Source organism: Crinia signifera, chromosome 6, assembly GCF_055691185.1.
Source record: "Crinia signifera chromosome 6, ASM5569118v1, whole genome shotgun sequence".
NCBI lineage: Eukaryota > Metazoa > Chordata > Amphibia > Anura > Myobatrachidae > Crinia > Crinia signifera.
This window is the reverse complement of record NC_139222.1, coordinates 169,379,055-169,392,334: the sequence shown is the minus strand read 5'-3', so window position 1 is coordinate 169,392,334 and position 13,280 is coordinate 169,379,055. Positions and strand designations below refer to the sequence as shown.

General features: G+C 43.5%; 1 protein-coding gene across 2 annotated transcripts in view; it reads left to right on the top strand.

Moving 5' to 3' along the window:
* The window catches only part of LOC146008600 (polycystin-1-like), a 106,960-nt gene extending 95,071 nt beyond the window's left edge, over positions 1-11,889 (top strand). Inside the window, exons 37-45 of one of the 2 annotated variants that reach the window (XM_083148063.1) lie at positions 2,495-2,652; positions 2,729-2,853; positions 2,956-3,091; positions 5,769-5,864; positions 7,931-8,099; positions 8,175-8,462; positions 8,550-8,684; positions 8,968-9,267; positions 11,112-11,889. In XM_083148063.1, the coding sequence (XP_083004189.1) occupies positions 2,495-2,652; positions 2,729-2,853; positions 2,956-3,091; positions 5,769-5,864; positions 7,931-8,099; positions 8,175-8,462; positions 8,550-8,684; positions 8,968-9,267; positions 11,112-11,732 (2,028 nt within the window). In that variant the 3' untranslated portion in view covers positions 11,733-11,889. Of the gene's footprint in view, positions 1-2,494; positions 2,653-2,728; positions 2,854-2,955; positions 3,092-5,768; positions 5,865-7,930; positions 8,100-8,174; positions 8,463-8,549; positions 8,685-8,967; positions 9,268-11,111 lie in introns of those variants that run through there. The other variant, XM_083148065.1, reaches the window with a different exon arrangement.
* Positions 11,890-13,280: the final 1,391 nt, after the last annotated feature.

Genomic DNA, 13,280 nt, shown 5'->3' with positions numbered 1-13,280 from the left:
CTCCTTACTGACTTTTTTCAAACACCGTCTGAAACATGGCAGTTAGGAGGTGATTGGCTGGACGTTTATCACCCTTGCATTTATCTCTTGTTAAGGCTTAAAACATCTGCCCCATTGTGTTGGGCTTCTTTCTGACTCAATTGCTGCAGCTGGAGTTAGAATCTTGTTTGGTTCTTTGGTCCTGATTCGATATTAATTTCCTAAGGGGATGCTTCTTGAACACTATGTTGTGTGATATTATGAGTCTGTTTTTCATGATGTGTATATATATTTATGCTCTTAGCTACTGTTACCTGCTGATATTTCTCTGTGATGAAGCTACCTTGGACCCTGTGAAAGATCTTCTAAATAGTAATGGTTTGTGTCTTTTAAAAAGATCAGTTTGGCATTTAATTATAGTGCTATTTAATCTGGAGTATTCTGAAGATCTACTTAGTAGCTTGGTGGTCTGCATATTATTCTGGAAATCCATTAGCTGTTTGCAAATATCTGCTGGCAATATACTTGTGCTAATGGAAAGAACTATACAGTAATCTTCTACAATACGTTTACTTGTGTATTATGCAGAAAAGCGGTTTCTTTTACAAATTCTGTAAAACATTTACTGTGCAGGATTTCTCTCGAAGGTATTTACTTATGCATGCAGAAATCATTTTACTATTCTACTGTTGAAAATTATTTTTATTTGAAATAACTGTTTAGTAAAGGAGTTATGCAAGGCGCTTGTTACAATGGTCTCAGCAAGTGAGTTCTATAAGCTCAGTGTAGACCATAGGTTCCCAAACTCGGTCCTCAGGACCCCACGCAGTGCATATTTTGATGGTCTCCTCCAGAATCACAAGTGAAATAATTACCTCCACCTGTAGATCTTTTAAAACGTGTCAATGAGTAATGATTGCACCTGTGCACCTGGAAAACGTGAACTGTGTGCCAAGCAGCTCCTTACTGCCATGTTATACCATAGGCTGTGTGTGCGTGTACATGTGGTAGGGAATATAGATTGTAAGCTCCTCTGGGGCAGGGACTGATGTGAATGTTCATATATTCTCTGTAAAGCGCTGCGGAATATGTATGTGCTATATAAAAAAAACTGTTAATAAATAAATAATAAATAAATAGGCTGTATTTGAAAAATGTGAATAAAGATTTAGTGTATAAATACACAAAGTGATAAGTCCCCTTCACCAGCGCACTAAGGTAGAGAAATATTACGTCCCTACTATGTAGGTGGCATCTCCTCTTCTCCGCCTCCGTAACCAGGGATGGGTACAGAGGCGTAACTAGATAATCGTGGGCCCCATAGCAAAAGTTTGTAAGGGCCCCCTATTTAGCAACTGATGGTGATAAATGTATGTAAAACATATACTTAGACAGCAAAGATGGGCCCCCTTCAGCTCTGGGCCCCATAGCAGCTGCACCCCTTGCACCTATGGTAGTTACGCCCTTGGATGGGTATAATGAAAGCTCTCCCCGAGGGCTATATTTAGGTCTCTGTCTATTCTTCTCCCTGTATATGGGCTACCTTCTCCGGTATATCAAGCCGGGATAGTCAAACAAGGATAAAAAGCAAATGTAGGACCAAATATAGTGTAGTATTTAATATAATAAATTTCCATATAACACACAGTAATTACAATTTAAAAATTAGCCAGGTGGGTGTGGGGGTAAAAAGTGGGCAATTACCCTGTGTGGTGGAAAACTGGGTTTAGGCAGCTCTCAAACTCGCATCAGGGCAATAAGTCTCTCAAGCAGGTACCGGTTTCCTCTCCTGAGATCCAGATGGTAAAAGATGTGTCCACCTTACAGTCCCCAAGCACTTTCCCTGGCTTCCTCAAACGCGTTTCCACCTCCACTGAGGTCTTTTTCAAGACCTTAGGTCTTGACCCTAATCATCAGCCGCCAGGGGCGTAACTATAGCACCGCAGCCCCCGCCACCGCGGGGGGGCGCTGTGCATGTGGGGGCGCCGGGGGCTGCGGTGCTATAGTTACCTACCCCCCAATCCCCCGCAGACCTACGTATCTTGCTGGTCCCGGCGGCTCCGTTCTTCTGATGAGGACCACAACAAAATGGCCGCCCCCATATAGCAAACAGTTCTCTGAAACTGTCTGCTGTACGGGGGCGGCCATTTTGTGGTGGTCCTCAGCAGATGAACGGACGGAGCCGCCGGGACCAGCGCGATAGGTAAGACTGCGGGGGAGGGGGTTAGCATAGGCGGCGGGGCGGCCGTGCTCGACGAGGCGGTGGCGGGGGGTGGGTATGGGCGCCCCCCCCCTATCGGCGGGGGGGCGCCCAAAACGTAGCTACGCCACTGTCAGCCGCATAGATAGTACACCTGCGTAAACTGTTGGAAGATTTCAACTCGCACCTTTTTCTACTCTGTATTTGAAAAATGCCACTTAGTAACTATTCAAAACTTAACAAATATGCCACCTTATATGTACAACTGTTTTCTGTGAGTGTAATTAAAGTATGCTTTATGTGCTTTATGTGTAGAGCTGTACAGGTTACATGGTTTTCTTTCTGCTGGTGCTGCTGATGAATTTTCAAAGTAGTTTTCATGACAACAACATCCGGCTCCTTCACAAAGCGATAAAACGATCTGTGACCAGGACTGTAGCTGGAGCTGAGATGAACTTTACTACAATCAGGAGGTACTACGTGTTTCAGGAGTACGAGAAGATGCCGGTATAAGCATAAGCAACATGATTTTTTGCTTTGTACTTGCAGCGTTTCTGACTTATGGAACTGGCTAGATAGTACATTACCGACTCACCTTTACAGTAACCCTAGACTGACCTTGCTGGGATCTCCACGTTTGTGCCAGCTTAATGTTTTACCATTGAGTTCATCAGGTAATGTCTATACATTTTTGGGAAATAAGCATTCAATATAACTTTTTTCATGCAATATTATTTTTTGAAGTTGATAGCAAACATACTATATCTTGTTTTCAGGTTGGTCCCCCATCTTACACTTGCAGTCAGATCATTTGAAGAAGATGCCACCCAAATCTCCTGGCACTGGCTGGGAATATGCGGAAATCTGTTCCAATGTTACATTGGGGCTTAACTTTACACATGACTACTCTGGGTATGTAAAACAAAGATAATCGTTATATAGGTTTCATTACATACCAGTGTTAGCTTCTGATGAGACACTATATAAAATGTGCCTGAGCATGTATTAGTTGCCCTAATAGATTTTGAAAGCAATATTTTATATTTTATATAATTCTTAATTTTTTTCAATGCTGATTTTTTCTAAAGGCCCATACACACTTGAAGCTATGAAAGACGAAGAGCTGATCATGAAAGATATTGTGCATACACACTGAAAGATTTTACGAAAGACATGAAAGATATTGGCTAAAATCAAGTGTGTGAGGCGACGTCGGGCAAGAGTGGGACGTGACGAGAGCGGGTGTGGTGATGGGAGATTGGGGAGGGGGATTGACGGCGGATGAGAGGGAGGTAGGTGACAGCAGATAAGAGGGGGAGGTGAGAGGGTGTAAGTTGATGAAGGTGAGGTGATGGGTTGAAAGTGAGGGGACAGTGCAAAAGGGGATGAGGTGATGGGGCAAAGAGGAGAGGCTAGCAAGAGGAAGCAGGTCTCTTTTTCCAGCATCGGCGGCTTCCTGTTCACTGGCGCATGGCTCTCCTGCGGTGTGCTCTCTTGCTCCCCGGCGCACCTACGAGTCTCCGTCACCAAGCGCCGGGTACCGCCGTAGGTGTCCATCTCTCCGGCGCCGCTGCAGGTCTCTACTTCGCCGGCCGCCGCTGCAGTTGTGCTCTCCCCATCTGCCGTACATATAACGCCCCACACTAGTTATCTGCCGTACATGTAACGCCCCACACTAGTTACCAGTTGCTTACAGTATTTTAGTCTTTCTAACACATAAATTTACTTCATTCTGGCAGCTCATCCTCTCCTTCCATCATCCCTGTGTAGCTTCGCCCCCTCCAGCTAGTTGAGCTCCTACCCCTAAATAGCCTGCTTTTGTGTGCCACCCGGCTGCTGCTGGTGCTCCTGTGTCCCCGGCATGCCAGGCAGGGGATCCATGTAGCTCCTCCCCTCCTGCCCATGTAGCTCTGCCCCTCCTGTCATATAGCTCCGCCCCCTCCCGGCACTAATTTCTTCACAGATGCAGACAGATGGGTCCTGCATGCTCCGTCTCCCCTGCCTGACATGCTGGGGACACAGGAGCAGCAGTGGCAGCAGCCAGCGGATCCAGGTAACTTGATTAGTGCCGGGAGGGTCCGGGCAGCAGCTTCAGGTGAATATTGCTCATGTCGCTTGTCACTGCCACACACTGAACAGTGTGCACAAGCAACATGAGCCAGTTTGACCTGATTGAGCTGCAGATCTGGAAGATGCCGACGGTTGTTAACGAAGTGTGGGGCACACATCTTTAACGAGATAAGGCATCAATATCGCTCAGAAGCCCCTGCCAATATCTTCTAGTGTGAATGGGCCTTTACAAGTCAACTGTATGACTGACACACATGCAGTCATATTTTCCTCTCTATATATTTTTGGTACTTGTTTCCTAGCACGGCGTACGCTTCACTGATCTTCCTCAGGGCAACCTATACCAGCCGTGCGGTAGCTCTGCTTGTACTAGATTGTCTCGAATTGTGTCCTTACTCATTAGTCCTTTTTAGGACTCTAATGTTCCATTAAACTGTATTATTGTATGTGGTATATCGTTGTTTAAATAATACAGACAGCTGAGCCCGCAGGAGGACTCATGCAAGCACCTTCAGTGCGGCGGGGTAGTGACTCCAGGATTCTCCGGTAATCACCTATCAGCACGCGCACTATAACCTAACTAGGTACTTGTGTATTATCTGGGCGCCCGATTTTTTCATCTCATGCCACTACGTAAGGCATGCGATGCGATTTTTTATTGTCAAGACCCGATTTTTAATTGTATAGTCACCCATGGGTGATTTCATACCCCCAATATCCAACTACGCATGGAGTTGACTTTATATCGTGTGGCTAGCGCATCGAGCCCGAAGCCTGGCGAGCGCAGCACCCCACCCCTGCCTGCACCCCACCCACTGCCTGCCTACCACCCCCTGCCTACACACCACCTACCTGTATTCTGCGTCCGCTCGCCTCGCTTCAGGCTCGGTGGCTCACTGCACTCGCCACACTATATAAAATCAACTCCATGTGTAGTTGGATAGTGGGGGTATGAAATCACCCATGGGTGACTATACAATTAAAAATCGGGTCTTTACAATGAAAAATCGCATTGCATGAATTGTATGCCACATAATAAAATGGTGATAGAGATACACACTAGCATCAAATTATCCTCTAGAGATCGGACACCAGAGGCCAGTACAACAGACACCGCACGTGCAATTTTAATTTGTACTGTATTCACCTTGTTTAATGTTATATGTAGTTTGTGATATTTTGCAGTTTTTAAAATAACCCAATAAAAAGTACATTTTATTGTGCAATAGTTCTTTTTCTCTTTTGGTGCACCACACACGTGACAAACCCTATTCTGTCCCAAAACCTGTTGTGATGTATTTGTCTGTGGTAGCACACCCCTACATCTCTATATTTAAGAATAAATTCACACTGATAGGGGGGTCTTACTATTTAACTCTTGAAGGCCTTGTGAGATTGAACCCCCAAAAAACCCAACTGTAATTATAGTTCTATACTGCCTGTACTTAATGAAGCTTCTATTATCAATCCTTAATTGTTAGGCATGATATGCAAAAAACTAACTAAATACAATTTATAGTTGCCTGCAGAATCCATGTCAGGACCTTGGTAACACATTGGAAAAGATGCAGAAAATCATCCGAGTGCTAAAAAATATAAACTGGATACATAAAAGGTACTGTATCTACCAGCTTGCTGTATCGACTACTTGCTGCGAACTGCAAACATTAACAGATTCCCAGGGCTCCCTCCTATTTTAAAGCAGAAATAATTTAATAGGCAAAACCAACCTGGCAGAGTCTCGGGGGTTTAAATGTACAGATATGCTGTGTCTACGTAGATGGTAAGTAGATCAAGCTTATATAGTCGACAGGGTTAAAAGGTTGATTAGTAAAAGGTAGACACTTTGCAGGGCAGTCCACATGTCCTTGGCAGACTCTTTCCAACTAATCAGTCATGCTGCTCTATAGCTAAACCTATCGTACCGATGGCTGTCTACCTCGTCTTGGTTTGGACTATCTCCTGGCTCTACCATGAACTTCCATAGCTTTTCCCTCTTAAGCTGCATCTCCATGATGAACTTCCATGTGGTGGAGTTCTCCGTGCCTTTTAGCTTAGCAAAGCTCATACTGTGCCCCGTGTTATATATCTTGTTATCTCTTCTAGAAAATGTCACTTTAAGACTTGTCTTTGTGTTTTTTTATATTCACTTAGCTTTTAGGGGGTTAATCTTCCAAGCATGCGGGTCTGAGCCCATGACCTGTTGACATAGTATATAGCGGTGCTTGTGGTCTTAGGCAACACACGTTTTTGAAGCTTAACCAGAATTTGTGGGTTTATTGTAGTAATGAGCACAGAGTTAACAGGCATCGTTGTGTTAATTTGCAGTATGCAGTATACTGTAGCAGATATATTACAGGCAGGTGTACACAGGTGTATGGTGCAGGTATTTATCGTTGTCCTGCAGCTTGCAGATGACAGGTGGTAATGGAGGTCTTTCTTTATAGTAAAAGTCTTTACAGCCTGCAGATTTGAAACTTGAGGGTCTGTGAGGGCAGCTGTGGCTAGTGCTGCGAGCGCTATATACAGGGGAACTCTGATTGATATACTGAGACCTGCTCTCCGGTGGGTTGAAGTGCCGGGGCTCAGTGCGTGCTGTGTCTAATGGCGCCGTCCAGCTCACACTCTCAGCGCTGGCTCCCGCACCCCTCAGCAGTGGACACACAGCTGAAGGAGTGCTGTCTGCTTCTCCTGGAGTCGCACAGCGTGGGACACACTGCTCTGATGTAAGGGCGCACTGGTACAGCTCTCTGAAGTAGGGATGGCCTCCGACCATTAATGATTTGAAATCATCAATGGTTTATGGCTGATGTCAAATACTTTTGCCATCAATAGGGGAGAACCAATGGTTTCCCTCCATCGATGGCACAGCAAAACCAATGTTTTAATATTTTTTTTTTCAAAGTGCCTGGCCCTGGACACAGAGCATATCTCCACCCCTGGCACCTGTGAAGCCCCGCCCCTGTGTTTTAATTAGCCCACAGGCCAGTCAGTCAACCAAAATGGATGACCATCAATAGGTAAAAATATCAGTGGTCATCCATTGCATATTTTAACACCATCGATGGCCAGTTGCACTATTGCCATCAATGGCAACGATGGCTATCCCTACTCTGAAGACACGCAGTCTGTAACTGAAGGGTGCATGGGCTTCCTCTTCTTGCTAATGGCTGATAAGGTGCACTGCCACTCACACAGTGTGCAGCACGCGGGGACGCTGGGGACCGCCCACACAAGGGACAGGGAGCGCAGAGGACCAGGCAGCTTGGAGGCTGCCACAGAGATAGGTGCCTAGCACACCATCCTAACACAATCTCTTGTTATTTGGTTTGAGCCACTATAACTTTTTAGCGTAAGTCCTGGTGGCCACTTACTGTAAGTACTGGTGATTGTCTATAGTTCTATGGAGAAAAGGCTGTAATAGGCGAGAAGACCTCGCAAGTGTTGTTATAGCAGTCTCATCCAAATACATAGATGCACCATAACATTTGTACTGCAGGATCCCATTGTTGTCTATGACCACAATACGAAAACTTAATTAACATGCATATCTGTGGGGCCGAGCACAATGATTTTTATAGATTAAGGAATGGTATAGCTGGCTGTATTTTCATGTGTTAACCATTAATTATATGTATATGGCAACTTTAAGTCTATAAGAAATATCCTTAAAATCCACAGTGTACTGCAACTGGAAATCACACAATATCACAAAGATGTTCGTCTTCACATCTCTTCCATCCTCCACTTGGATCTCTCACCTTATGGAATCAGCCCATCCAGCCTTTCCATCCTCCCATTCCATCTCCAGGAGATGAGACATGGTCTTAACCTGCCTATGGCACTGGCTGTGAGTATCTTTACTTGGTTTCAATCTTATAATTCACCTGTGCAGCTGATCAATAGACTTTTTATTTCCCGCCAGTTATCCCTCTTGTGTGCTGCTCTCTGTTTCCTTTGTCCGGAACTGGCTGCCCTGATTGGTGCCCGGTATGTGAACTCAACTTCCTCTCCCCATTGGACAAGGCTTCTTATAGGGCTGGTTGCTGCAGCCACTGGCATTGTGCATGTTGCCAGGATTAGTCTAACACAGCATCGGATGGATCAATTTCAAGCAAAGCCTTGGTCTTTTATTAGCCTGTATGATATAGCATTGCTGTCAAGAACACAGATGGCGCTGTCTGCTACCCTGCTATTCTTGTTTATGCTAAAGGTAAGACTAGTTTCTTAGTAGGATTAAAATCTTACCAGAACTGTATAATGTAATATAGCACAGAAATCCATGTTATTTTTCTTGAAGGTTGCTCAACAATTGCGCTTCATGCGGCGGTGGGCAGTTTTTGGCAAAACACTACAGGTGTTAAGGAAGGAGCTATTGGGATTTGTGTTTCCTGTGACAGTTTTGACCCTTGCATTCATTCATTGTATGAGTGTGGTAAGTAGGAGTGCGGCCTTTAAAGTGTGTATCTCTATTATACATGTCTCTGATCAGTATCTAAAGATGGCTGTGTTTTCAATCTGCAGTATATTTAAATCAGGATAATTTATATGTGCTTATTTCTAATATTAGTTAAAAATGCAAAAAAACAAAAACAGCTTTAGCAATAGTTATTATAGCATTTATACACAAATATAATGTGTGTGTTGGGGAGAGGGTGTTAAGAAAAAGGTGATCCTCAATGACCATTCCATTTACACTTGCTGTCATCTTTCCCCAGGTATCCTATGTAATAATGCCAATGCCCAATATCCTTTGTATCCCAGTCTTTCATTTATTACGGGGGGGTTCCTCTCTCCAGTTTATCGTAAAGAGTTGCAACTCACTAGGATGGTGTCTTGGATTGGTACTGAGCCTGTTGATGGTATGCCGAGGACTTCTGTTTGGGGCAGTACTTAGTAGTTTTCGCACTATCCAAGCTGAGAGTTATCGCCCAGCCCTGGAGCCTCAAGACCATGAGATGATAGATTTTCTTGTCAAAAGATTCAAACTGTGGCTGGGAGTCAGCAAAGTGAAAGAGGTAAGCAATTTCTCAATCCAAAAACTTACTGATAGGTTACTTGGCTCCTGACAAGTCAACCATAGTATGTGTGGGTTTATTTGGTAAGTAGGGGCAGAATGGACATTACTGCCTCACAGCACTGAGGTCATGGGTTCGATTCCTGCTGGAATCTAACTGTGCAGAGTTAGTATATTCTCCCCGTACTTGTGTGGATTTCCTCAGGATACTCCGGTTTCTTCCCACAATCCAAAAATATACTGGTAGTCTAATTGGCTCCCAACAAATTAACCCTAGAATGTCTGTGTGTGCGTTTACATGTGGTAGGGAATATATATTGCAAGCTCCACTGGGGCAGGGACTGATGTGAATGTTTAAATATTCTCTGTAAAGTGCTGCGGAATATGTTTGCGCTATACACATTTTTTTTTAATAAATAAGTAATTTAGATTGGAAGCTCCATTGAGGCACGGATTGATGTAAATTGCAAAAACACTGCAGAATATGTATGCGCAAAGAGGCTTATTAAGGTGTGGCAGTTCCTGCTATATTTTGCTGAATAGAATTGCAATTATATGCTAATATGAGCAGAAGCTAGCCTGAGTATCCACCAGCCTTGCGAGTCCACCAGAAGTGACTGCTCTGCATGAGCCTTAATGTATATAACGGTTAATAAGAATAATTTAAGAATGTTAAAGAACATAATTGTTCTTTTGATGTATTTAATAAGAGCTCCCTGCTTTCAAAGCACAGAGTTTGATCTCTAGAATTGACTGACAAAAACAACTGATGAATAAGGGACGTGTACACTGAGTGGCCAGATTATTATGACCACTGGGTTAGTACTTTGTTGGGCCTTTTGCCATAAATTCTTCTATGCGCTGATTATACTGTCCACACCAATCAAAGGTCCCAAACAGTCCCATGTAACATACTGCATACCATAATGTTGCCTTCACCAGTATGAGGAGTCATTGCAATGCAAGAAGGATCCATGCTTTTGTGTTGTTGTCTCCATATTTTCCCCCACTATCTGCATAGTGTAATTGAAAATGTTATTCATAAAACCAAATGATCTATTTCCGGTCATTTACTGTCCAATCCCTGTGTTCTTGGGATAGCTGGTAGTGTTTGCAGCAGAAACTGGGCCTGATTCTGGTTCACTCTCAAAAGCAAATTCTCTCTCTAATCCACGTGCACTGCAGGGGAGACAGATGTAATATGTGCAGAGAGAGTTACATTTTGGGTGAATTATTTTGTTTCTGTGCAGGGTAAATACTGGATGCTTTATTTTTACACTGCAGTTTACATTTCAGTTTGAACACAACTCACCCAAATCTAACTCTCTCTGCACATGTTACAGCAGCCCCTCCTGCAGTGTACATGATTTTTTCCATCAAAGAAGGAGTGTGCTTTTTAAACTAACCAGAATCAACCCCACTGTATCAATAACACATGGAAAAGTTGCCCATGTCAATCAGCTGCTCTGTATAAGTTTATATTATCCAAATAATAGATGTTACTTCAGTGCTGATTGCTTGCCATGGGCAACTTCTCCACTGGCTCATTTCTCCTCCCTGATAACTGCATCATACAGTACATCTGCCCCTGTATAACTAGAGGGGGAATTACGATTGGCATTTTATGCAACGTAGACATGACAAATGAATGGCAACATCATCATTGTAATTTTATTGCTTTAAAATAATTGATTGTGTCCTCCTGAACATCATTTCCACACTGCAGGCAAAAAACAACAACAATGTAAATAAAAAGTGTGCTGCTATTATTTTAATAAATATTTTTTAAAGAAATTAAATGAAATTACTTTTATCATGATTATCCTATTTTTCATTCCCATCAAGTATCGCCATACTGTGAAATTTGAAGGTTTGGATTCCTATTCCACCTGCTCTACCCGGAACTCCTCCCGTGCACAGTCTGCGGCTGTGCTGTCCTATTGCTCCGCTTCTTTTCCCCATGAAGTCCTGGTCTCTCCAACCAGTCCTCGGCCTATACTGTCACCTGGGCTGGCTGTGGAACACCTACCTACAGCAGTCACTGACCTCTTGGACAGGATGGACAAAGTGACTGAGGTTCTAAAAGAAGTGAGAGTTTTGGAGCAAAAGCTAAAACTTTGGCAAAAAAAGCAGCAGTCTCACAAAGTGCCACATAAGGATATATCCTCCTCCTCCGGTACTCATAGGCAACTGCTGCCACGAACCTACAGCACATTCTCAGAGTCAGCCTTAACCCAAATAAAGGCTGTAAAGTCAGACAGCTACACTCGTAGGACAGCTCCAGATAGTGCTGGCTCGCTGGTAAACACTTCATCTGCTGGTATGTACAAAACCAGACTGACCATGAGAAGGCCCCACAGTCATGAAAGATCAGGAGTCCATAAGCAAACTGAAGACCCAATTAACCCAATCCCAAGAAAACGCAGAGCCTGGGACTTGGAGAAACCTGGAGATGCAATGTTATAAGCTGATTATGACTACTGTTATCCTTAAACATAAAAAACGACGGTACTTGTGAGTTATCCGGACGCCCGATTTCTAAATCGGGTCGGATCGGGACATCGCATCGCATCGCATGCGACCATCGGATGCGATGCGATGACCCGATTTTTCCATAGGAATCAATGTTAAAATGGACTGAGTCCATTTTAACATGGAATTCAATGGGAAAAAGGGGTCCTTTTCATACCCCTACTATCCAAGTGGGCATGGAGTTGGATATAAACCTGTGGCGAGCGTAGCGAGCCACCGAGCCCGAAGCGTAGCGAGCCCCGCGAGGGGACACGGAATACCGTTCGCTCGCCACGCTTCGGGCTCGGTGGCTCGCTACGCTCGCCACAGGTTTATATCCAACTCCATGCCCACTTGGATAGTAGGGGTATGAAAAGGACCCCTTTTTCCAATTGAATTCCATGTTAAAATGGACTCAGTCCATTTTAACATTGATTCCTATGGAAAAATCGGGTCATCGCATCCGATGGTCGCATGCGATGCGATATCGCATCGCATCGCATCTGATTGTATGCCTTAACTTAAGGCATACAATCAAAAAATCGGGCGTCCAGATAACTCACAAGTACCAAAACGACATTGCATTAAACATGTGTAAAGGCATTCCCTTCAATATAGTGTGTCATCTATCAATGAAGTAGAAAATTTGGGTAAAAGACCAGTGACCAGAGATGCTATACACTTACTGTATGATCTACAAGATCCAGAAATTTAGCAATGAACCAGATATTGTTAAAAAATAAAATCAATTTATTCTGACAATTATGTATGGACATATGTTTTAAACACAATCCAAAAATCTGAAATAACGGAAATCTGAAGTGACGTGGATCTGCAAATTAATTTATTTTTCTGCAGAAACGGCCGCTAATTTGAAAAATGTAGCAGCCGTTTCCATGAATGCAGATGTGTGCAAACACAGACCCAGGGCCGTTTCCTCTTGCAAAAACGGCCAGGATTGAATAGTCAAATCCCATTATTTTCAAAAATCAGTAATGGGAAACATTGAATGAGAAGGAAGTAACACTTGGAGGGACTGATGATCATACATTCACGATCCAGTGCTTAGAAACTGGAACATCAGTTCCACTCATAGTGGTTTTTCAGTACTTAAAACTCTGCATCCAGTATGCCGATTGTAAGGAAACCCCTATTTTTTCCTATGAATACAAAATTACCAATGAAATCAACAAAGGAAAATAAATGTGAGTATTCCCAAATTCCACACCATGTAACCATACGGCCAAAGTAACTAGTTGTAGGCAGCCGTGGAGGGCTGAGTTACCAGATTATGCTAATGCAGGTCTCCATAGAACTACTTTTGCAAGCAGAAGCCCCTGCTGTCCACTGACTTTACAAAAACTTATTTTTATTGTGATGGAAAAGTGAATATGCCTTTAAGAGGAGCAGCAAGATCTTGCTAGGAATCTATTTCTATTCTACATTGATTACAAACACTTTACCCATCAATCTATATTAGTAAATCATTTCTAGAGCGCAGAA